At 36.6% G+C, this 25,430-nt stretch overlaps 5 protein-coding genes across 6 annotated transcripts; 2 read left to right on the top strand and 3 right to left on the bottom strand.

The window, feature by feature from the left end:
• Positions 1 to 1,114: 1,114 nt before the first annotated feature.
• On the bottom strand, positions 1,115 to 14,424 carry LOC116175841 (phosphatidylinositide phosphatase SAC2). 2 transcript variants are annotated; one of them, XM_031494169.1, is made up of 13 exons: positions 14,236 to 14,424; positions 13,541 to 14,166; positions 13,322 to 13,491; positions 10,616 to 10,788; positions 10,379 to 10,571; positions 10,165 to 10,330; positions 9,955 to 10,116; positions 9,834 to 9,904; positions 6,854 to 7,075; positions 6,670 to 6,728; positions 6,135 to 6,620; positions 5,867 to 6,082; positions 1,115 to 4,809 (listed from the first exon to the last, which is right to left on the bottom strand). In XM_031494169.1, the coding sequence occupies exons 1-13, from the start codon at positions 14,330 to 14,332 to the stop codon at positions 3,890 to 3,892; spliced, it is 3,561 nt and encodes a 1,186-aa protein (XP_031350029.1). In that variant the 5' UTR covers positions 14,333 to 14,424; the 3' UTR covers positions 1,115 to 3,889. The 2 variants fall into 2 exon arrangements, with proteins under 2 accessions (XP_031350029.1, XP_031350030.1); XM_031494170.1 differs by lacking the exon at positions 6,854 to 7,075 and having other exon boundaries at positions 14,236 to 14,423.
• A 1,570-nt stretch (positions 14,425 to 15,994) lies between these two features.
• LOC116176592 lies at positions 15,995 to 19,561 on the top strand. Its single transcript, XM_031495227.1, has 8 exons — positions 15,995 to 16,256; positions 16,307 to 16,540; positions 16,587 to 16,889; positions 17,674 to 17,883; positions 17,932 to 18,148; positions 18,194 to 18,588; positions 18,638 to 18,886; positions 19,056 to 19,561. The coding sequence occupies exons 1-8, from the start codon at positions 16,211 to 16,213 to the stop codon at positions 19,220 to 19,222; spliced, it is 1,821 nt and encodes a 606-aa protein (XP_031351087.1). The 5' UTR covers positions 15,995 to 16,210; the 3' UTR covers positions 19,223 to 19,561.
• Positions 19,562 to 20,852: 1,291 nt separating this feature from the next.
• Positions 20,853 to 21,917, top strand: LOC116175435 (gem-associated protein 2). Its single transcript, XM_031493564.1, has 3 exons — positions 20,853 to 21,044; positions 21,092 to 21,207; positions 21,252 to 21,917. The coding sequence occupies exons 1-3, from the start codon at positions 20,930 to 20,932 to the stop codon at positions 21,741 to 21,743; spliced, it is 723 nt and encodes a 240-aa protein (XP_031349424.1). The 5' UTR covers positions 20,853 to 20,929; the 3' UTR covers positions 21,744 to 21,917.
• Positions 21,744 to 22,536, bottom strand: LOC116175436 (peptidoglycan-recognition protein 1-like). The gene is made up of 4 exons (XM_031493565.1): positions 22,418 to 22,536; positions 22,147 to 22,372; positions 21,989 to 22,107; positions 21,744 to 21,945 (listed from the first exon to the last, which is right to left on the bottom strand). Exons 1-4 carry the CDS (start codon positions 22,467 to 22,469, stop codon positions 21,761 to 21,763), a joined length of 582 nt encoding a protein of 193 aa, XP_031349425.1. The 5' UTR covers positions 22,470 to 22,536; the 3' UTR covers positions 21,744 to 21,760.
• Positions 22,537 to 22,560: 24 nt separating this feature from the next.
• On the bottom strand, positions 22,561 to 23,730 carry LOC116175434 (ubiquitin-like domain-containing CTD phosphatase 1). Its single transcript, XM_031493563.1, has 3 exons — positions 23,509 to 23,730; positions 22,922 to 23,451; positions 22,561 to 22,874 (listed from the first exon to the last, which is right to left on the bottom strand). The coding sequence occupies exons 1-3, from the start codon at positions 23,663 to 23,665 to the stop codon at positions 22,617 to 22,619; spliced, it is 945 nt and encodes a 314-aa protein (XP_031349423.1). The 5' UTR covers positions 23,666 to 23,730; the 3' UTR covers positions 22,561 to 22,616.
• Between the last annotated feature and the right edge of the window lie 1,700 nt (positions 23,731 to 25,430).

Genomic DNA, 25,430 nt, shown 5'->3' with positions numbered 1-25,430 from the left:
GGACTACATTTTCGAGCTTTCACAATGTTATTAATAACGGTCATATTAAACAAACTTTACACAATTTCAGCGTTCTATTTTACGTTCCTTCGCTACTGTACTTCAGGTCATAGCGTTGTTTACAACTAACTTAACAGGGCCCTGATCACGTGCCACTTTTCGATTTCAAATTTAAGCGAGATCTGTTTAGTTTCGGGAGGAATAGTGCCGGGGGTGATTTTATTTCCGTGTTCTTGTATTGAGAATTTAGCGGGGAACCTGGAGGTAAGTACACTACACATCATCCAAAACTTTAAACACTTGGAATGACTACCAGAGCTCTAAACACAACCACAGTGTAGGTCAGAAATCAATGGTTCCAAAAATGTCCTTGGCACCCCATCTAAAAGACAGAAGTTTTCTTTAAACGGTGCCGGGGGTGATTTTATGTCCGCGTTACATGTATTGAGAATTTAGCGGGGAACCTGGAGGTAAGTACACTACACATCATCCAAAACTTTAAACACTTGGAATGACTACCAGAGCTCTAAACACAACCACAGTGTAGGTCAGAAATCAATGGTTCCAAAAATGTCCTTGGCACCCCATCTAAAAGACAGAAGTTTTCTTTAAACGGTGCCGGGGGTGATTTTATGTCCGCGTTACATGTATTGAGAATTTAGCGGGGAACCTGGAGGTAAGTACACTACACATCATCCAAAACTTTAAACACTTGGAATGACTACCAGAGCTCTAAACACAACCACAGTGTAGGTCAGAAATCAATGGTCCCAAAAATGTCCTTGGCACCCCATCTAAAAGACAGAAGTTTCCTTTAATCCACTATTCTATTCTTACACTATGCTATTATTAACAAAGTTTATAAGCATTCCAGGGCTACCTTCTACAAAAAATTCTCTAAAATGTTGTGTAATATCAAAAACCTATTAGAGAAACTTTCAAGTCAGAAATAACTGCCCGTTATTGGGCAAATGGTTGTTTTAGAACTCTACCATGAGGGGATTGACGCCATTTACGTAATTGGTTTGTAAATATTATGGGTTGAATTTTGTTTAAAAATCAGGTTTTTGGCGGTTTAAAATTTGATACAGTAGAGGAAAGAAGGGAAAAGCACTTGTTTATTATCTCACTTTATTTCTCTAATGCCGTAGTAATAAATAAAAGCTATATTCGTTGTTGTATATTATTGGAGTATAAATAACACTAATAAAATTATACTGATGGGCGTTTCTAACATTTTACAATTACTTACTTTACGGTAACTAACTTTGGAAGTGCAAGCGCAGACGACTCTACACTAAATGATAGCCTACACAATAAAAACAAATACAACCAACATCATTTAAATCACAACCAATAAGTTTTCTGACCTATCAACAGATTTCTAGTTAAACTCCTACATCTACCTTACTTACTTTTAGGAATGTAGTTTTTATAATTGACAATTGTTGCATTTTTTAACTTGTGTTCTTATGTATTACTATACATAGTTTACAATCAATATAAAAAACTGCAGTTTAAATGCATAACAATACAAAAACAAACAATAAATACTATAAAGAGCATACACGAAATAAGATCACAATACAATTGGTACCTATTAATTAAAATTTCTAGGATAACAGTAATGCGTGTATCACATGTCGTCTAGAAGCCTATTTATGGTTTTTAAAGCTTTAGTTGTCATTTTTTGAAAAAAAAATACATTACGTTAACAATAAGGAATTTTTAGAATCTTTACAATTCCCTATAAAGTGATGATGCTTATGTGTACGAAAAGTGGAAGTACTAGCATTTTCTATCAATTACATTGGGTAGATTAGCTATAGTTACAACCTGTCATGGTTCAGCAATAATCAGCATACCATCAAATCTGTGAAGCTACTCTGTTGAAACAGTAATCATGTGCAAGAAAACATTTGCTTTATTCATCTATTAAACAACCACCTCGTCTATGTTACTGCTACAGCTAGTAGCACTAACTTCTTTCCAATACTGATTACCAAATACACATTGCATGTAACTAACGTGTGCAAAAAATAACATGAGATTTGTGGTTTGTAGGTCTTCATCACACTATCACTGACAATAATTTTAAAATGCACTCCTTTTCTTCCTAAAAAGCACAAATCTATGTGATTTACCCTGTACATTTATTAAAATAATTAGTATTGATTTAACACTTAAGTACAATGGGAAGCACAACTACTTACATTTACCCTAAAAAAAATAAATTCACATTCCATAATATAAATGAGCAACCGTCGTTTACCTTCATCTTGTAACTGTAATGTTGTATTAAGAAAATTGTAATGCTACAAGGTACGAAGTATTTTAAAATTACATGAAACCTAAACATTTACTTATAATGCTATAAATTGCACAATATCGAAAGTTTAAAACGATTAAGCGAGAGTTAATTAATGTCCGGGCACGACGTCATGGCTCAGGATCGCAGCAGTTACGAGATTTCGGAACAGACTAATACCTTCAAGTGCCTTCACAAAAGCGATTTGTCCTTGACATTTCTTAAAATATCGGACGGAATTTCCACACCTCAAGAAGAATACCAAAATAACTAAATTAATAATATGTCATAAAAACAAACCCTCCAATCATTCTATAGATAGAATTAATAATTTTTGTTAAACTGAAAGCTCAACAGTAAGCTTGGGACATTGTCATAGATCAATTCTGATTAATTAATGCCAGTTTTTCTTAGGCACCATGGACCCTTTTAAAAAAACCGTTTGCAGTCCATGGAGTACAAAGTTTAGAAACAGATAATTCGAGATCCATTGAAAAATATTTTTTGTGAGAGCAAAATTGCTAGTAATTCTGTCAGCCTTCAAAGAGACAAGTGGTTTTTAACCATAGGATGAATGCTTTTGAGTCATAAGCTAAAAACAAAACTGTTTTAACTGCTTTGGATCATGGTTCTGGTGGCAAAGTATTGCAACTTGCAGCAACTAGCCACGAATACCATAGAAGAAACACCATCAGTGCAAACCAATTGGATGTAGATTGAATCCTAATCCTGGTGTTAAAAAACGTGATTGGTTACTACCTTTGACAATATCCTATCGGATATAGACACACCCAAAATGTGGCCAATCAAATGCCTTAAGACTGGGATAAAAAAGTATCCGGTATTTTTTATGCCTATGAGTCTACTCCCACTTTTAAATGTAAATTTAAGCTTGCAAGTAGAACTGCAGCCAGATACATAGAAAATTTGCATAGCTTGGAAGGCATGTACTATAAAAAAGAAATTGTAAAATTTACAGATTTCACCCACCAGCTTGGAGCGGAGCATATGCGCAGGTACGAAAAACCTTCAATAAAAATGTCATGCGTTCGCCACACGCTAAGGGAGGTTGATTTTCCTGTCCCTTATGGATCGCAGCACTTTAAATGCATAGAAAAATTCGCCTTTTAGAAATATCAGCTCGACCATCGAAGGCAAAGTGAGGGGGAAAAAAACAATACAAAGGTAAACCACTAGTAGGTGTCTGATATGCCAGCACTGTCCTAAGTTGGAGTTAAAAAGTACAGTTGGAGCCATCATAGCAATCAAATACCTACCAAAAAGTTTCAAAATGTACAATCAAAAAGTATGGCTTTTTGCAAATTGTGTGTTAATAATAAATAAGGCACTGAGGAACTTATTGCCCGTTCCTACACAGTGCGATCCACTACCTATGACAAAATACTAAAAGTAAATTTGGTACAATTATGTATAGGTATCTAAAACTTTGGTAAAGAATTGAAAATCGTGATAAATAAGTAAAACAGTTAAAGCTATATGAAAGGCAATGATATGCGTTTCCTAATCCTAGATAAAACTTTTAAAATCACATCAAAATAAATAAGTAGATAATTTAAAAATTCATAAAGCAATTAACCTAGTATTAGAGTGTCGCCACCTTTCCTGCATCTGCCTATGTTCCTCAAGTTCACGTTCCGAAACCTGCCTAACGCCGCTAGTACCGAACTTGCGCGGATCGAGATTGGAACCTAAATTTTGAACGCCCTTCGCGAATTTCGAGAACGGATTTAGAACTAGATCTTTGGTCGCGATAGCCACGGGACTAGTGAGATTTGCAAGCTTATTTTTTAGGGCGGATTCGCTCTGCGACTGCGCGATATTTAGCGCGATGTTCTTTTCGGAATTGGACCTCTTGTCCGAGAGACGTTCGCCCGCGATAAAAATTAAATTCGGCGCCAAGTCAAGCTCGAGCTTGCTTTCGCCAGATTTATCGATGTCGCTAGAGGACCGGCTCAGTTTGCGGTTGAGACGAAGTTTCGTTTGCTGGTTCTGTTTCGAGTCGTCTTCGTTTACTTGTATTTCGGGCGCGGAATTTTTTATTGAAACCGAATCGACAATACTAGACAATCGAACGTTATCAACATTAGATTGCTCTCCGATATGTGACTGAGGATCAAGAAGAACTGTTTCCGACGTATCCGCAGAACCCATCACTATACCCACACTAGGTAAGAACGCATCAACTTTATTATCAAATAACGTTGAATCTTCTGTCAGTTCAATTCCTTGTTCAATAAATGAATTGTTACCTATACTATTTACACTATTGTCCGTTGAGTATTGCAGAGAGGCGGATTCGACAGATGTATTTGGCTGAAAGATTGAATTCTCATACTCCTCTTCAGAATCAGTTGAAGATTCGCCATTAACGCCTTTGCCAACCAAAAATTTGGCTGTGCGTTTTTTCTTTGGTATAAATGGAGAACTTAATTTATTTAGTTTGGAAAATTGCTGAGTTACGTTAGAAAGAGCCTTGGAACCTAAAATACGGAATACACTTATACACAATTGTAAACTTTGTTATGGGAAAAACTGCTGATCAAGGATATGCAATCGACTACCACTTACCTTAATTTTGACACTCACGCTTCAAACATGTCCACGCATTAGATGCCTGTTAGGGGTCAATAGTACCAGTCTCATCCACATACAACACGCAACGCTGGAGCTCTACGATACGCACAACGCTCAAAAACCTTGTCATCTAACAAGTCATCTTCGATACAGAACTTTCGTACTATAGGAAACGAGTCCTACACCTTTGTTATTGTTATATTCATCGATACCACACTAAGTTACCTGGTAAGCTCAGTCATACCTGATGCACAAAGACAACTGTATATAGAAGCGACAATCCTGCCCTTCAACGTAAAATTCATAAGTACCATCTATCAGAAAAACAATTGAAAAGTGAAGGGTACTAACGATACCCAAGAGCTCCCCAAGGCCCTTCCAGAAGAGGGGACTGCAATAACAGATTAGGGGACCAGGTTCCATTCAAGGGACCACATCGGAAGGTATCACAGTTGGTCCTGTTGCGCAAACCAGCAGGCATGCACAGGTTCAGAGCTCAACTCAACCCCTCTAGACCCCATGGCCTGATTGCTTCCCAATCGAACAAGAAACTTCAGCAGTCAACCTTGAGCATATGCTCTAAATTGGGCCGACCTATAGGCAGGCAATAACAGTTAGTTACCTTGGGCTTCTATGAACAGTTTATATAATAATGACACCTAATCAACAAGAAAAAACAAGACACGTGGCGTAGGGCACAGAATAGAAGTAGCTGATGAACCATATGGCAGCATAATGAGATACAGCACAGGAATGCCGCAAAGAACATGCGTTTGCTCATAGGAATACTCACTAACTAAACATGGACACGCATTTCCTGAGGGTTAGGTGCACGTAAGCTCTTTGTGCACCCTCCTCCCCATATCCAAAACCTACAATTTTTACTTTGTTGTACTCTGAATTCAAGATAGACTTATTGCCTATCATTAACCAACACTTTTTCCCATAACACCTTTAACCAACCTGCACTCTTTAGCGCAATCAGCTGTGACTCCGATACATTTCTGGTTAGATTAGGCAGACCAACTACGTCCAAGTAAATATTACTGCTAGCGTTTCCAATATTAACAACCCTCGATTTTCTTTTATCGAGCTTGTGCCCCTGTTTGAAAGGTATTGGTTGTAAGCCCGCTATATCTACACTAATCTGAAACGCTTCGCATATCGACTTGAGAGATTCTAGTAAGATATGTCTTACACAGTGTCCAATAAAAACATTCCCCTAACTTACCTATGCCCTCCTCCTCACTCTTGATAGCGATCGCCATGTTGTTGAAAAAGCGCAGGTTAGTCGAACGAAACATGTGGTAATACCCATCAAGTTCGTTGACTTTATAATTAACCCTAATGCAGTGGTGCGGCCTTGATGTCTTAAACAGTGACACAGTATCTGGTATGCCACATTCGAGTAAAGTAATATCTGACAGCAACACTCTTTGGTATTTGGTAATTTTATCGAGTTCGTCGTCGTAATCCGCAACGAAGTAAGACTCCCTGGTTAAGATTAAAATTGAATCCATGTCGCTTTCATTTGGATCACCTGTATAAGGATCGGCATTAATAAGACCCCAAGCACCTACTACAAACTCGGGATTGTTGATCAACATTTTTTTGCAATCTTCAATCAGAAGCTTAACATGTTCAGCGGTCGCTGCGCTGTCTTCCTCTTCTTGCTGAGCCTTGTTGTCTGAAAATATGTCTTCGGATACGCAGTTTCCTGCAGTCATAAATTAATTGTAGATGCGGTTTTCTTCTGCAAGTCTTACCTAACATTAAATCAACAGTACCCTGGCGAGTTGAATCCTTGAAACGACTTAGGTAGTATCTAAAAGAAAATGTTGGTTGTGAATTCGCCAGACCCACGTACTATAAATAACCAACAGAACGCATTTATTAAGGCTTTTATACAATGTACAGCTGTTAGCAGTTCAGGAAAGCAAAGAAACTAACCTAGACATGTAATACAAAGCATTCCCAAGTTCAAATTCGGGTCCAAGAGCTACATGTGGTATGTAGGTTGGAGGGGCGTCAGGCATATATTCTCTTGCTATGTTACGAATAACACGTACATATAACCAAAAGTCGTCAAGTTCAGCTTGAGCGACTTCACAACCTAACATTATATCTAGACAACACTGCCGTATGGAGTCCTTAAAGTGTTGTTTGTAGTATCTACGAGATAGGATAGTGAGAATTGCAACATGGTTAACTGGCCAGGCAGAAGCATAAAAATATTAATTCCTTGTGAAATGCATACCAAGCAATTTTCGTTTTGCACTGGTCAAGTGGGTACATCTTATTTCAAACAACGAGATTATTATACTCTCATATGTCGCATTTCATCTGGGGGATTATTTACAAATAAGCACATAGTTGGTTAATTTTACTTGAATTTGTACCTCAGTGTTATTTCTCCTCCGCCCCCGGTTAGCTATGCCGCTATCGCACACCTTTCACGATCAGATTAATTGGTTTCTTTAAAAAAAAACAAAGTACTTTGAAAAATTTTAATTATCGACCGCCTGCGTCTAACAAGCTTTGTAAACTATTTTTCTTGCAGGAATTTTTTGGAATACATTTTTGTCGTTATCGATCAATTAATAGTGTGTTTATTTGAATCCTTTGTGCGACCCGGACAGAGTTGGACTAGGTCACTGGGTCAACTGGGTCACTAAATTAAACTGGGTCACTGGGTCGCTGGGTCACGTCATACTCTTTTCAGTTAGACCCCGTGACCCAGTTTGACCCAGTGACCCAACTTGACCCAGTGACCCAGTTTGACCCAGCTACCCAATTCGACCCAGTCACCTAGTTTGATCGAATAACGCAGTTAAGTCAGTGCCCTCGGTTCAAGTGTACAGATTATGAAATAAATGAAATGCTGGTTTGTTGAAAATAATACTCGATTGCTTGACAACTGCCATTTCTGTGATGTTTGCTTTAATACTGCCGTAAAAAACTTTCCATGTCCCGAATTGTATTAGAATAATGTTATTTTTTTGCTTCAGGGCTTACCAGTTTGCTTACAGGTGTTCATTCACATTTAATTTTTTTCTACTAGTTAGCTTAATCCAAATAAATCTTTTCTCTAAATACTTTCATTGACTACTTGACTATAAACTATAAACAAATGCATTTGATTTTGTTCTCTTGAATGAAATTGGGCTACATGCTTGTTGCCGAATATTATTGAGGAAGTTTTTTTTTAAATTAAAAGTTACTTGAAATTGTTTTGGATGATACCTAACAATAATTTAATTACTGGGCCACCGGGTCAAGACGGTCACTGAGTAAAGCTGGGTCAAGATGGGTCACTGGGTCAAGCTGGGTCACCGGGTCAAGCTGGGTCACCGGGTCAAACTGGGTCACCGGGTCAAACTGGGTCACCGGGTCAAGCTGGGTCACTGGGTCACCGGGTCAAGCTGGGTCACCGGGTCAACTGGGTCACTGGGTCAGTAAACTAACTGGGTCACCGGGTCACTGGGTCACTCTATGCTTGACCCAGTCCAACTCTGGACCCGGATAGTTTTCATGTGATATTTTTCTATTTGTGCCCAGGGCGAGGCCCAGGGTTTATTTCAGGTGTTAATCAAAAGTTGTTTAATCAATCAAAGTTTTGTGTGCAAGAAAGAGATAAGAACAAATTACGCACACAATAAAAGACTAGGAAGAACCTTCTTTGGTAAAAAAAATCTGACACAACACACACAAATAAAGTTAAGTATATACGATTATGAGAATATTATAGCCCTCATAAACCTTTGGTCCTCTTGTAATATATAAACATTGTAATAAATTATATGTTCTTTTAAGAACTACCAAACTGTGGTTGGTGATGGCAAGATTTTAAGGAAAATATAAGTGTAATAACATAAAAAGATCAGATTGCATCAGAAGATTGTTTATACTCCTCTGATCATAGCACATATAAAGGGATGTATGTAACGAGGGATCGCTTTGCAGTTTAACCGGCAGTCCATGGCCCAATCGTCGTGGCCGGAAGGCCAAAATTGTTGCTCAAATTTATTCCGCCCAACCAATATCTTCCGATCGAGCACTACTCACATTACAATTTTCACAATTCTCACCGATAAAAGGAATTGGACGTTTCTTTCCGTATAAAATAGTCCGGTGGACTGAGCGTCAGTACCCAGCTTTAGATTGCACTTAAAGGAACATTTTGCTTATGATAAAATTCAAAGAATACATAAGCGAAAAAAAGTTAATATCAATCCAGTGGGAAATTTGCTTTTTATTACTGTGCAGAACCAATAATCCGTTTTACGTTTTCGCAAATCTGACGCGGGTTTGAGTGCGTTCGAGGTAAATACGAGCGTAATTTCCAGTCCACGAGAGGCAACATTTGTACCACAAATAGTTTCGACTGTATCACCCCGAAAGTGATATAGTTTTTCATTTTTTTGCTTAGAAGAAGCTCCTTCAATTGACGAGCGTGTCTATTTTGTCATAGGCACCGCATCTGTTTACCTTTAGCCAATTAAATTCCATGTATACGTGAAATGGATTAAAATCAATAAACTTAAAATTTTGTTCAAAATAGTCACTATTTAACCTCCAAGGTAAAATGTTAAAGTGACAAAATGTTACACGAGAAATGGAATACATAAATTATGCTTCTGTCTGTAGGTAGACGTATTTACAATATTCTGAACCTGTCACATATATCAAAAATACCTCTACAACAATAAATTGAAAAGTCTTAGTTTTATTTTTCAAAAAAATTTGACATAGTGGAGCAGAGTTTGAAGAAGTAGCATTTTTAATAAACTGACAAACAGAACGATTCAGCAAAGTGGACGCCCACAAAATGATAGAAAAGCGTATCCAAGTATGAACCCTATGGAACTCCTACTAAAGCTTTTCGACTTATTCTTGTAATCTGGTCTTTGAAAAGGAAGATTACACTTACCTATTAGCAGAATTTACACCATCCTTCATAATTCCGGTAAACTTTCGTTCACCGGTTCTTGTATAATCGCCCTGTTAAAAAAATAAGCATTACATGTTCCATTGTAAATAAAATTACGAACCTTCAACGCGTTTGTTCCAGCATACTGTTTGCTTATGATGTCTCCATTATTAGCCCAAAGTAATTGAAATGTCTTTTTAATATTTTCCGGCATACCACCCTCGGGAGAAATTAATCCTAACTTTGTAAATTGTATTTCCATAACTGCTTTGCCCAAAGCGGTCTAAAAACGACAAACTAAAATCATACCCGGCCCAAAGCCAATTTTTACCTGAACCACATTTGTACGATCCAAGCAATCGATACAGTTCACACGAAATATGCCGACTTGCGAACAAATATGTCCCTGCTTGTCCCTCCAACAGTAATTCATGTCCCTAATAATGTCGGCAATGCTGTTAATTAAAATTGATACGTTTTCAAAATGCATCCCTCTACTACAAACAAAAGTATTTCAGTACTTGCAGTCCCAAGTCATTAATTACCAGTATTCGTGAAAGTCAAACGTGCAATAAGTAATGTGAGGGCTATTAAACTGAAAAATGTGATTGGAGTATGCATCCCAAATCACCTTCTCTTTACCCGTTTGTTCTATTAAATTAATAATACATATTGGCCCATATAATATCATTTCTTTATTGAAGTGTTTTACAAATACTGCTTGCGTCTCTACTTCACCTAAAATACCAATATTAAACAATTGACAGGTGCCCGGACAGTACCTTTGTCAATTCTAGGAGGTGGCCTGTACTTGTAACCCGGCTGTGACCAATACACGGGCACGGAGCCACGCACTTGCACAAACGACACTTGGTGGTGATGATACGTTATCATCTGTTCGGTTTCCACATAATTAGCGCATTCACCGTTATCATCGACGCCTCTTCTTTTATACCTACAAGTGTTCATTAACTATCAGAACTTGATTTAAAAAAGCAAAGATTATACTACACTAGATAGACAACGCCATTCGCTTACAATTTGTGCTCCTAGAAAAAATTCACCCTATCGGTAAAGAGACGTACCATTACTCACTACTTTCTATTACTAATTACAATGTCTTATGTAAGGATGTTTCTTTCTTGTATAAAACATGCATGGACGGACAATGCGCTAAAGATACTTGCCTTATCGCAAAAAACTTTTTACTTTTTTAATAAAATATTTTCAGCAGTGCTATTATTTTGCAGGTACAATAAAAACCAAAACTGATCCAAATAATTACAGAGCAATAGCAAAGCCTTTCTCAAGAACGGAGTGTCGAAGGAGGGTACCCACAATTGCTCCCGGGTAGGACATAAGCTCGGTGTCGGCAGCTGCGCCGCCTCACCTCGCCAAGATATCCCGCTCCCGCATAAGACGATAAGTTCGGTGTCGGTGGCTGCGCCCCCCACACCTCTCCCAAAGGTCCTGCTCACATATTTGTAAATAGCAGACGGTTAGGAAAACTCCTTAGCTTATTGTACAACTTTACTTTTCAAACAAATTCAAGAAGACAATCTTAAATCTACAGTTAACCATTGAATAAGCACCTTAAAGAAGTATAACCAAAGAGTACCCTCTTTGGTATAACTACATAGCAAAACCTGAAATTGGTGTAAGGTGTGTTGCACACACTGCAAAGTGATTAATTACCACAAATATTGAAGGATATTTGACCTCGGGCGGTAAATAATGACTATTTTAAACAGGGAAACCAGTTATATTTAGGGGCCCTTTGTTTTCCTTGTTTATCAGAGTTGAACAGTGTTGTCATATTTTTCTTTGTTAATTGGAGGTTATGTGAAAATAGTGCAGATACAAAAGTCGTTGATTTTTTTATTCTCTATAACTTTTATATTTGAACATTTTAGCCTAAAATTAGTAGTTTTGCCACAAATTGCAAAACACCACTTTCCACCCCTTTCAACTCCCTGGGATTTTATCCGCGGAAAAATTCAGCCGTTTTCATTATTTCTCCTAATTTCTAATCATTTCACCTGCATGAGAAACCCGGTTTCAACCGGTAACTAATTTTTTTGTCAAAAATTGTTATATAACCTGGACCATTGAATATAGTGCTTCAATGGTACCACCCTACCTAATTAGTAATTACCTATAATGAAAGTCCGCATTCTAACATCTATAAATTACCAAATCCTTATATGGAGCTAGGTAAAGTTTGATTGTTTATTATCTAAACATAATGGTCCTTAGAATTAATAGGTCTTGTTGTTTGTTATTAGATTAAACTACATTTTTTTACTTTATTTATTGTTCCTTATGATCTTACATTTCAGATTGATCGTCCCTTACATAATATTGTTATTGACATTGAATAAAAGCCGGTAACTAGCTTTAAATTTGTGGTTCACTTTCCCCCACAACAGAGGGACGACAGAATCCTGGGCAGATTTTCTTATTTCATCAGTTAACACGGGCGTTATACTTCTTTAAGGTGCTTATTCAATGAGTTAACCTAATATCCAACACCTCTGAATGGGGATACGCATTTTTGTGAAAACATAATTTTTTTTAACTTTCCATGTACAGAATCCAACCTGAGTTGCCCAGTTGCAAGCCGAGTATTCTTGCCACTATAGTCCGTCTCACCTTGACTTTACAGCAAAGGTCCACAACGATGCCAAATGTCATCAGAATATGATTTGAAGAAAATGGGCGTATTTATTTATAGATAAAATCAGCCTCACCGCGCTAAAACTCTTATAAGGATTGTAAAATGACTGTAAAGAGAAAAATTCTTTTTGACCTCTTACTACAGTGCGCCATGTTGCATCAAACATTCCAATTAGAAGTAGGCAACACACAATACACATATGGCATGTGTTGCGTATACTACAATACAATATTATATACAGTGCGTTTATCTTACATTGGAACATACCATTTTGCATGCAATGGGGTTTCCCTATGTTCCATTTTTAAAAAAACACATCAACCTATAGGATATGTTCAGTTCACAACTATAAGGTTGACGCATTATTTTTAAATGGAACATAGGGGAATACCATTGTCTGGAAAATCGTATGTTCCTGTTTAAGATAAACGCACGGTATACTCGCTGCAACATGGCCGCCGATCTCAACAACATAACATCTTTTATATGAACCTTTAGTAGAGGATTTTGGAATTAACTTGAATGTGTCAAATTAAAGTAATGTGGGTTGACTACGTATTAAAAAGTGTGCATTTCAATAATCTGACAATTTGAGCGTGACATGAAGGAGTGGGAAGGTCACAAACTTGTACAAAATATTGGATTTTTACAAAATGAGATACAAGAGAAAAAAAGAAATTCAATTGAAAGCATCGCCATCATAGCCATGTTGATTCAATTCGTAACAGAAGCCGAGATTTATCTACAGCAAAATAACTTTTGTATTTACGTTGGCTATCTAGTGTAGTGTTATCTTTAGAAATAATTTCACCTTGTGCCTGCTCGAAATCTGCTCCTCCTTGAAATAATACTCAAAGTGAAAATCTCAAATTTCGGACTAGTAGTTACTCCTTGATAATCATTGCCCATTTCCACCCGACAATCTTCAATTTGTACGTATCCTTGGATGATTGGCAAAATCCATGGATCATTTAAAGGATTCTGCAAGAATAATGTATTACTCGACGTTTAAACACTGTCCATCACCTACTTTTGACTCGATTAGGTCTTTGAGCATGTGCTTATTCCAAAAAAACCGATCATCCACCATCTTCCATATGGGAGCTTCCTTAAATCCTGTCTTTTTTTCATTATTGCATAGCCGTTGCAAGGAGTTTGTAATATCACATGTGGGACAGAAATAAAAGGAGTCTGTGTCGGTGAAGATCTTGTGAAATTCCTCAATGATACGTTTTTCAATTTTTTCCTTATCTTTAAAATCGCGTCTTTTAGGAGTTCCGGTTGCTATCGCCGCTGCTTGTTGAGTTGTGTTTTTAATACTGTTCCCCGCACTTTTCAATGTACCCCATGTTTTTGTGAATGCCGTATTCCGTTGAATGTCAAATAAGCCGGTATTTAAGTTTGTTTTCTTTAATGCCAATGATTTGTGCTTTGAACACTGTTTCAGTTGTAAATCGGCATGTTCGGCACCCAACTGCAAAAAACCGATAGATTTTATTTTGTACACAATGTGCTGTCCGTGAATCTTTCCAACTGGTGTACATTCCTTGACAATGAGCAATCGTGGATCGAAAACTGTGGTGTATTCGACTTTACCAATTATTCCGTAACATATACCTAAACATACAGGATCCTCTGCACTTGTTAGCTCCCATCCTACAAGTAACATGATTTCCTAGTGAAATTGTATACCCAGAAATGGATAGGGGGAGGAAAAGTAATTACCTGATTTTGGTACAAATATTCCCGTTTGTCTATCCCACCATAACGAATTTTCACCTTTAACAAAAATGTAGAAATCTTCTGTACGAAGTAATTCCATATTTGTTTTAAATTAGGAAAATATAAAATCATTTATTGAACTGAGCGCGATGTTTGCAGGACGCATGCCGATTGTTGTCAAAGAAACGTCAAACTTTCTCATATACAGCGTGGTTTTACATCAGATAGGTTCAGGACCGTATCGTATTTTTTAATTTATCTAAATTGCTGTGCTGTATGGAACATGTATGGTAGCATTGAATTTATAACTAAATTCAATGATGGTAGTACCTATTGTTCGGTTCTATAAACGATGATTACATAATATTAATCGATGATAGAAAATAATTGGATGATAAACTCCTAATAATTATAGGTTTTAATTTTTGTTGGTGATTAACTTTTTCAAGTCGCTCCTTTTTCCTTTTAAATTTTATCACTCCTCTTTACAAAAGTTAATGACCTAACCCTAGCGGCTCGAAATTTCCTATTTGAGTGCGGTTTCTCCGAGAAAGTCAAAATCCTTCCGTCCGTCCGTCTGGCCATTTTTAAACGTTACAGGGTTGACTTTATTTCCGAGTTCTCGTAGTATGAAGTCAGGTAGAACCTGGGAGCTAAGTATCTCTTTAAGTATCTCTCTTCTGTACGCTTTTGCAAGCTTCTAAATATAAATGTAGTGCAACTACTGGATTAAATTGAATCATATATATTGCGCAACATTATTGTGTGTGATCAAAAAGTGCCCATGACAGCTGTAAAATCTGCAAGATCCTCTAAATTGTTACAATAGAAGCTGGAATGGACGATTGGCAGAGCCGAGTAATTGGCAGGGGTGACTTTTTTGTAAATATCGAGCTAGCCGAGGTAGAAAAAAAAACAAAAATACAATACATTAAATTCAATTTCGATCTGGGAATTACTATTAATTTGGTAACATAATGAAGAACCCATTGGCGTCCCGAACACATTTAAATTTCAATTTATACTTTTTTTGCGCTGTATACATTTTCGAAACAGAGTTGCAGGGGGGATCAGGAGGATACCAAAATGTACCTACCGTTACATGGTGATAAGAAACGTGATGGGTTACTACTATCCTTTCAAAAATGTAACAATTTGGAACAAAAATAAACTCTTGTTGACAGTTGACGAATACCATATTACATTACTACTGTAGGGATGATTCGGAAGCGCCAACGGCGATAAGAAATGAAGACGGATATGTGATTCATTCTTACTATGAAATATGTAATATTCTGAATCGATAGTTTTCTAGAAGCTTTTTGTCTGCTGTATTACTATGCAAATTGATTGTGTTTAGTCTCAGTTTTAAAATCGATACACTCGATCAGAATTTATATTTTTAAGTTAACTATCTGCAATGATCACAGCCGCAATTTGAAGATAAAGTTATCAAAACTTATAAATCGGTATCGTATATTGCAACCCGCTTAAAATGTGGGATCCTTCAAATTAATTAAAGAGCCTTGCCAGTCCACAATTCGGAAATGCAATTGAAAAAGTGGAATGTCAACGAAGTCTATATACTTTCCTATCTTAACACTTTCAGGAGGTTTTTCACTTTTAAAGGCAGGAAATGGTGAAATAACAAACAAATTTGGGCTTCACTTTACGATCATTATTATCACTCCTCACTCTTTGCTTCTCTAAGATTCTCTCAATTTTTAACGAAGGGTGGGGCACTGAAGTAGATGTAGCCCTATCCTGCTTTTTTTAACTGTCAAAGTTTGTTTTGTTTTTTTTGCAACGAAAATCGTTGCTTATTTTGTAAATCGTATTTTTGATTTCAAATTTAAATGTACTGGTAATTTGCGGATTACTCATATCAGTCATATCGTTAGTTTTTCATAAACAAGGTTATAGGTTAGGCTGTAGGAAATAGGAATCAGCCTCATTACTTGGGTGTGACTCATGTAAAATGCACCTCCTTAAATTATTATTTCTCCTATTTTGCGCAAGTTTAGGTAAGTTACCCATCTTCTCGGCAATGTATGCAAATCATGTATCTCAACAGGTAGCTGCTCGCAATGCACAATACCAATAATTCTGCAGGGGTCATGGTTTTCTTGGGAAAATGGGCAAAACACGCAAACAGAATTGGATGCAACAACAATGTCCCGAAAAGGGGAATGTATTGGAATTATGTCGGAATATCATGTAAATTACACACTGATTTTCAAGAAAGAGCAGTGCTACAGTTGTGTTAAGTTCCTCATACGAACTGTGAATGTTATAGAAAAAATTGAAAGTAGTGACCTATCTTATTGAACTTGGGTTTCATGTTAAGTTTTTAGCTCCTTGTGTGGATGCCCCAGATGATCGGGTTTCGATGGAATACATCTGTCGCAGTTTAAATCCCGACCAACAACAAGTTACGCTCTTCTCTGAAAACTACATACCTGTAAATTGCAGATCGTCCCTGGAAGGCGTATGGAATTTTGCTTATCAGAACCGATTCAAATTTACAGGAGAATGCAAACATCCCGATGCGCATATACGATCTTGCCAACAGGCGGGTTCCCAATTTTTAATTACGAATCAGAAATTTAATATCACATACAAAAAGTGCTCAGGAATGACTGGAACGTTTGATGGAGGTATGCATGTACTATGGAATTGAGACTGCTTTCAATAGTTTAAACTATGAGAGCTTGGTGGCTCTAACATCAACACTAACGACAGTGACTGTGTAAAGACAGTGCGTTCTTCAACCATGTCAAGTCATGTTTTTTCCAATTTATCATTGAGCTGAATGGTTTAACCAAATTAGTAGATTTTGCTATGGTTGCAATAATGCTGTCACAATAAATTGTGTCCACTCACGAAGATAAATTCAGTACCTCGGATTACAGGTAAAATTCCACCAAATCTGTATTTGGCCAACTTGGCACATCTTCCAACTACCAATAAAAAGTAACGCCGTCGTATGACCACACTGTCTCTATAGTCACTGTACTAACACCTCGACTAACACACAAGAATTTATCAAAAATATTTTCAAATTGGTGGGACAGTGAATTATACCAGAATTTGAGGCCCACTTGTTTATTTTAAACGGAACACCACATATATTATTATTTAATTGGGACTTTAGGAGACTGTGTCAGTATTTTGATTATAAATAAATAAGGGAATTCAAAAACTAATTTATTTGATAAAATCTAAAAACAATGTTTTTTAGGGCAATATATGCTATTATTATTATTAGTTATAATAATAATAATAAATACCTTTATTTCATTACCTTGCATAAATATATAACTTAAAATAAGCTATTATTATTAACAGTAAAACACCATTTACAGAGCAAATAAATTACAAATAATAATAATAGTTATTTCATATTTTTATGACTGTTTGCATCACATTTTCTTCTTTTAGTGGTCGAATATAGCTGCTTGGGGGACTGGTTTGTGGACAAGAACCATTATTTCGCCGTTGCAAATACGAAAGAATCACGTAAGGATGAAAAGTATCGGTGTTTCCTGAAAAATCGCGACGATGATCTTTATATCGGTGTCTCGATCACTGCAGAATGTAACACTTTGAAAACTGTCGAAAAGAGCCCTGAGAGATTACACATCACTCCAGGTATTTTTCTTACACGGCGTAACTGCCTACTAATTGAACAAATTGTAGTCAAATCTGAAGTTGTCGAGCCGGGCTGTCGACTGCCACAAAACTTTTCAGGCGAGTGGATTAATACAGCGAACATAGATGCGGATATTTTCATTAATGAAACGCACATCATTGAGACGTGGTACCCCGACGAGGGTCGGTACAGGCGTACAATTTACGTCTGTCGTCAGCAACGTGATTCTCGAGTTATGATGGCCAGATTGACTGTGGACGGATGGTAAGATCTGCTCGACTATTTCCATTTGTAACCAATTCATTTTAGTCAAAAAGATTACGTATGCTTTGACTTTGTGCCACAGCATCACAATGTCATACGTTATCGTAGAGGTATTGCGGTTATCAAAGACAATTTCCATACCGTGTGTTCATGGGTACAATTTCCGAACCAGGTAAAGTGGAAGTACGAGTTGTATTTACGAAAAAATCCAGTTGCCATTCGATGTCCGGTAGCTGGGAAGTTTAATTTTACTCAAAAGGGTGACATACTTTACGAGACTCGAATATTGGGCGGTGTTACATTGAGTCCGCGTCCTAATATATACTGTAAGGAAAATATATCAGATTTTTCTGTTTGCGATACAGACCAGAAGGAGATCGCTATTGATGAGAATTACTGTTTGTCTGTGGATTATCGTGGACGACCAGTAGATATTTACAGTAAGGATTAATAATTTACAAATTCTGTACCCCTTCACTTAAACTCTAGGCGATCCTGACTACCGAATGCAGTGTATAGCTTATTGGAAGGAAAATATAAAATCATATCTAATAACCTACGACGAGTTGGACCCATTTTCAAAGTATCGGTGTTGGGTTTACCAAAGGGCTGACTTGAATAGGGTGTTGATGTCTCAAGCCATTGGACCATTCTGTGATCTTAAACAGGATGTGTATTCTTCTAACTATACTGAAGGGGCAGCAGTTCATATCGAATTGCAAGAGTATGAAAGAGAACGTAAGTAGTCATGCAAAATGACCTCTAAGCTATTGTGATCAATATATAAAATTAAAATTAGCGTTGTTTCCCAATAGCATCTTTTAAATGAATGGAAGCAGACAAGAACAGTCATACTTCCCTGATTTAAATGCAAATAAAAACCCACTTATTCATTTTAACATTACAGGAGATCGATGTCCAATGCACTTTGACGATGGTACAAACCCTTGGGCTGAAACTGAAAGTACTATCAAAGTACTAACATTTGGGTCATATAGAAATTCGTGTTCAACACAATCGTTAATACTCATATTGTATATAAGTTCTATTTTTAGTATATATTTCTTATCTTAAGTGTACTGCACTGTTTTATTACCGTCCAAAAAAGTTTTCAAGACTTTGATCTAATATTGTGATTCACCAATTAAAATTTCTCAAGTTTTCCCAATTCCATGCAGCTAGTCATAAAAACTGATTACTGCTTGGAGTAATTTGAGAAATTTTGCCTTATTTTAAATGACCAAATTCGGCAACTATTTTATTAATCTGATTGTTGATCTTTACAATTCATAATAATACGTACATTTTTGAAAAATGAGTCATTTATGTTGCGAAAATTGTATTATTATCTACAAAAAATGTTCAGAAACGGTAAATAATAATACAATGTTTATAAGACTTTTGTGTTTTTTAGTTTATAAGTAAAACTGTGACTTAACTATATTACAACAAAATATGACATTTTTTATGATCTGTGTAGCTGTCAATTTATATTTTGATATCTAAAATTACAATAAATGTTTCTATAAGTTTGTATTTCATTTGTTCAATGTCTGAGGATGTGTAGTGTGGGGGAACAGAGGAAAGTGGGTTAATATTGTTGTGCAAACTGCAAGAGAGTCACCTTTCTCTGTCATCTTTATTGTCTTTTATGACTGGAAATTGGGTTTTTGTATTATCATAGACCATGGTATTATTAAGTTAAGGTCTATTATTGTATTTAAATGAGTGAACGAAATTAATGGAACGCAAAACATTTAATTTAAAATGACTCACGAAAGCATCATCTGGACACATGGGTGTATAAAAGCTTAGTTTCTGTTGAAATTTAGGGAATTTGATAGCGGCATTCTATTGTACCGTAAATTTAATAGCGTGTTTATTTATTACAACTAATTAACAATACCTTTATAATAGTCTTAAAAATGTATTATCACTTACAATTTATAACATAACTCAAGCGCATCAAAGTTGGAACTGACTGAAAAATGCTACAATTTGCTTATATAGTAAACGACAATTTTGTTCTGTTAGAACAATTCGGAATGTTCTACAGTAAACACGTCATTTTTCTCAGAAGGATTGAGTCACATCCGCCTTTGGTCTTGCCGCAGATGATTAATCTTAATATCTATTGGGATTTCGGAAATGTTCACTAGGTACATAATTTTATTCTGAGTGTAAAAAGTGAACGTCAGGGTTTCTCTCCGAGTTTGGTACCTATTAAAAGTTTAATACAATTTAGAATAATAGTAAATGATGTGAGCTGGCTAGACAGGTGTCCATTCAGGAAATAATCTATAAAGACTGCTTCTCCTAAACCAAGTTCAGATCAGGGCGGATCAAAACTCACCTGATGGAACAAAGAACTGGAAAAGGCAAGACACCAGGAATAAGTCAGACGCTATTTTAACAGATCAAAAACCACCGAAAATTGAACACGCACTAGCGCAAAGTGCAAATTCATCCTGGAAGAAATATTGTTGGGACATCGAGTCACACATCGTTAGTCAAGATTCCAATTCTGGAATTGAAATCACACCTGAAGAAAATATCGTTTAACTTTGAAGTCATACACAGTTAATACACGAAACCCAATCTTTTACTCAGACAGTTCCAAATTTGTGGAACAGTTTTTTGGAATTTTGAAACACCCTGTACATGAAATGAACAATACTCGTTTTTTTTTGTGTTGGTATGTCAATGCAGTGCTGACACTTGTATTATAACCTAGAAATTTTTAAAATAGTGTAATTTCATAATTTGAATTTCTCTGCAATTATGCTATATTCCAGTGACAGCAGTGATTGTGACAGTGATGAAGAATTTTTTACAAAAAAGTGTTTCGCGGTGGAGTTACCCAAAAATTTCGATCCAAACTCGACGCCAAGCACAGGTATGACTTAACAATCTGCGGTGACCTCTAATGCTGATTAAACACAGGTGAAGAGTACCTACAGCATGTCATGTACGAAGCACGTAATTGTGACAAAGTAAAGTCAGTGAATTTTGACAGCCACAAGTTTCGCCAGAAACAAACGGTTTACGTCTCCGAAACGGTATCATTTCCTAGAATTATTTGTGCTTAATACCATTTTTTTAGGATCGTGATTATGTGGCTGCACCAACACGAATGGTACCGTCGATTGAATGGCAAGAAAACATCATACGTGAGTTTGAAGATTATCGACACTATGTTGCGTCACAATTGCCACACACTCCCAATCCCAAGAAGTCTGACTTTATATGGAGTGAGAATTCGGCATTGGAATATCCCGAGCTTCTAACAATAACCAATCTGAATTGCATAGAGCAGACTTCAATATTAAAACGAATAATCGAAAACTTGGAAAGCATCAAGGAAGGATGCAGCATAGACAGGGTACTAGGTTGTTGGATATACAGTATTTTAAGTGTGTTGGAGAAGCCATTGTATGGTAACAGCTATCTTTTACTACGAGATTTATCTAGAGAGTGTAGTAAAATTAGATCTAAACTCCCTTCCGATGCGTCACCTGAGCTGTACACACCGTTGAATGTGTTTATATGCATTGTGGCACGATTCTTTGGCCAGTTAGATTTAATCGACTCCTAGTCTACACATCCTTTATTTCAAACACATTTATTAAAGTTAGGCCATTTTTGTATTTCTTGATAAAGCATTAACCCGGGACTGTGAGTTGCACTGAGCTGTCTCGCACCGTATAGTTTGTAATTGGAGCTAATTTCTTGTAGTTCCTTTGCACATTGTATTAAATCTTTACCTACTTTCAATTGTTTAGTATTCGGCAGTTTGTCTAAAACAAGAAAGTCATAAAGGCTGGGACAAGTCATTTTTACCTGTGAACTTCCCAATGAAGGCTATGCCTAAAGATTTGCTATTATAACCCTTGGTGTGACTTCCAACTTTGTGCCAACCCCGACCTTCGTACACAGATCCATCACCTCCTATTAGAAAGCTAGTGAGCATTATGATTACTGTTGCAAGATCTAATTACTTATAAATGATGTCGTACAATTCATGATCGTCCATGTGATAATTCTGCATACTTTTTAATAATTCTGAACATTTAAGCATGCTATGGCATTCGGGTGTCAACGTATGATGAATTATTACAAAATCTAAGGGAGTTAGAGAATAGTCGAACTGTTTAGCCCCTCTTGCACCCCACTCATTTTTAGGTATAATATGAGGGCACACCTTTGGAAAACCATGCTTCCAATCTAAAGAATTAAAATTAAATAAACTGAACTAGTCCAATAGCATACCTCCAAAAATAGGTGCAATTAGGAGCACAATAATTAGTGCAGTATTCTGCATTTTCTAAGACTAACTGTTGCCTGTATGAGAATTACTCAATTAAGCTGTCAGCAGAAAGTGATTACTTAATCAATGATTTCGAAAGTCCAAATAATACAAAAAGGTGTTTATTATACAAAGCACTGTGAAATATAAAGCACTGCAGTACTACAAGCACTTGCCTTCCCAATGTCTATGATTTAAAGCAGAAAAATCGTTACAATTCTTAGCTAAATATTTTAAATATTTCGTTAAATGTAACAATTCCTTATCTTTAGATCGATTAAGGTGAGCCTGACGAAATGGACGTATACGTAAACCATTCTTGGGATTCATTATAAAATTTCTTCGTATATCATCGAACATTATCGTATTTTTATTCGAGTATTGCTTAAACTTGCCCCAAATGACACCTAAGGGTTTGACCTGCAACGTAACGGTTATATTTGTAAAAGAAAACACACAAAACGTACCTCAATTACTCCATATTTGGGTGTATGCACCGAGATCATTGCCAACGAATCCAAATGAAACATTATTTTATAATTGGGATTGTTGGTAACGCCTAATAACTTCATTTTCTCATCGATCCACTTCATTCCTGTCGCCGACCAGATCACAATGTCGTAATCTTCGTAAGCAGCCGTTAGAAATTCGTGTAAGTACGGCCGCATTAGCTCTGCACCGGTCTCAGCGACCGATCTGTGATCGAAGAGCGTGTAATCGATATCCAATACTAAAAGGTTTTTACCGTCTCGCGGTTGATTTAACATTTTAATTTCGTAGTCTTTAATTCGTTTATCAATTTTTGCGAGATACTCTTCGCGGTTTTCGATCGCGATTTCCTCTTCTTCAATATCGAGATCATTTATAACTTCAGGAATATCGTCAGGTGTCGTGTTTACTTGGGCAATGTCCTCTTCCAAAGATCCCATCATCATGATTTTGAAACCGGGTTTTAGTTTCAGCATACATAATCGGCATTCGTTATCGGGGGCTTTCCCTAAATATTACAATAGAAAGTTAGGTCAAAAAAGGGAGAATTACAGTATGGGATTACCCTTAAATTTGAGGTTAAGAAGTTTTTGACGTTCGGGACGGACTCCAGTTTTTTTATGAATTATGTCCTTCAAGTCGCCAACAGTTTCATCCTCCCTTAGTTCCAATTCGTATTCTTTTCCGCTCCATTTAATTACAACTTTTAATAAATTATCCATACTGTTTTTGAACGAAAATTTAAAATGAACACAAAGATACCACTTGTACCAACATTGAACATAAAGCCGAAACCGGTTTAGTACCAACCTCATTTCCTAAATATACAGGAGGAAACCAACAATATTGCTTAAAAAAATAAGTTTTAGTGTATAGACGTATATGTCTTATTCAAATATTATAAGACGGACTTTTGCAGAAACATCAGTACTGAAGCCTAAAAAATACACTGTTTATATCTCATAACTGCTAGGAGAATTTAAAAATTCTCTTTTTCTCCCCAGTTTCAAACTCCATTCAATTCAATAGTAGTTCTTTTGCCCAAATTGGCGATTGAACAACGACCTCGACGTCCCATGGTCAAAATCATTAATATTATTGGTTCCCCCATACAACGATCTAAATACATTATTAACTTTTTTACATTGGATTGTGGATAACGGTGTGATAGTCCAGTTATTGAAATAGACTGCACATTGCAACAAAATAAACATCTTCCTTTATGTTTACGTTGTTGTCCCTTAAAAGTCGGCTCGCCAGCCATGGCTGCGGGCTGCCCTTGCTTTCAGTTTGAGTATACAGAATAGGCGAGAATACCTTCTCCATATTGGAGTTGCTTAAACTTTCATATGTGTCTTGATAGCAAACAAAATGTTTTGATATCGCAGTAGAAAATTGGAAATAAACCCATAAATATTAGGTGTTCATCTATTTCTAGCACCACTCGCTAAAGTAGGAAGCGCTTATATAGGTAATAGGTATATATCCTCGATTGTGTACCAATGCACATAGATTTTTCTCTATGCTATGGTCATGTTTTATTATCGTAGATAGTACGTTGGACGTACAAAGGGAACAGGGCTAGTGTATTTGTGACATGTGAATGTAATCAAATAGAGGTGCGGATCAAAATGTATTTATTTTTATAAAATAAGCACTTATTATTAGGTTTATTCTTAATTGAGATAATCAATAGCATGGGTTGGTCTGCGTTCACGTGTAAAACTAACCCAGAATCTCTCTTGGAAATCATCATCACTTCTTTCAAGACACTGGCTTGGTTTTGTCTTTGGAAATACACAAACGGCGCCGGACTGTTGTAATTTGCTCTGTGGAACATTTATATTAAAGGCGTCACTCCATTGTATTACCTTATCCAGGCATGCACATTGCAAAGGATTATCGGATATGACAAGTAACGATAGCTTGGGTCGTATTACTTCCAGTACTTCTTCAGATATGTACGTTATGTTATTATTATCAATAATAACACTTGTCAGTTCCGAAGGGGCGGAGAAATTAATGTCAAAGCTTTTTAATCTGTTCTCAGCCAATTGCAAAAATTGCAATTTTCTCAATCCTTTAAAGGCGTCTTGGTGGACGAACTCTATTTCATTTCTACCCAACCATAGTTCTGTAATAGCTGGCAGGCTGATAAAGGCACCTCGTGGAATTATACGCAAGCGATTCTGTGCCAACATTAAGAGTTTAAGGGCTGGCGTGTTAGAAAACCAAGTTTGGTCAAAATGATCCAAGTTATTTCCGAAAAGAGACACTATATTTAAGATTGGAAGATTATTAAAAGAACGTGGCGACACATCAGTGATCTTATTATAGTCGAGATGCACTCCAGATAACGACGGCAAATCTTGAAATGCATTTTGACTAATCCAGTACAGTTCGTTGCCCATTAACTGAATTCGATGAAGTTTGGGAAGATTCAAAAAGGCTCTTTCTTTTATAGTCTCGATGCTGGTATTAAAAAAG

This window comes from Photinus pyralis, unplaced genomic scaffold (assembly GCF_008802855.1).
Source record: "Photinus pyralis isolate 1611_PpyrPB1 unplaced genomic scaffold, Ppyr1.3 Ppyr1.4_LG7, whole genome shotgun sequence".
Classification (NCBI taxonomy): Eukaryota; Metazoa; Arthropoda; class Insecta; order Coleoptera; family Lampyridae; genus Photinus; species Photinus pyralis.
The sequence above is the reverse complement of the archived record's forward strand: the minus strand, read 5'-3'. Positions and strand labels throughout refer to the sequence as shown.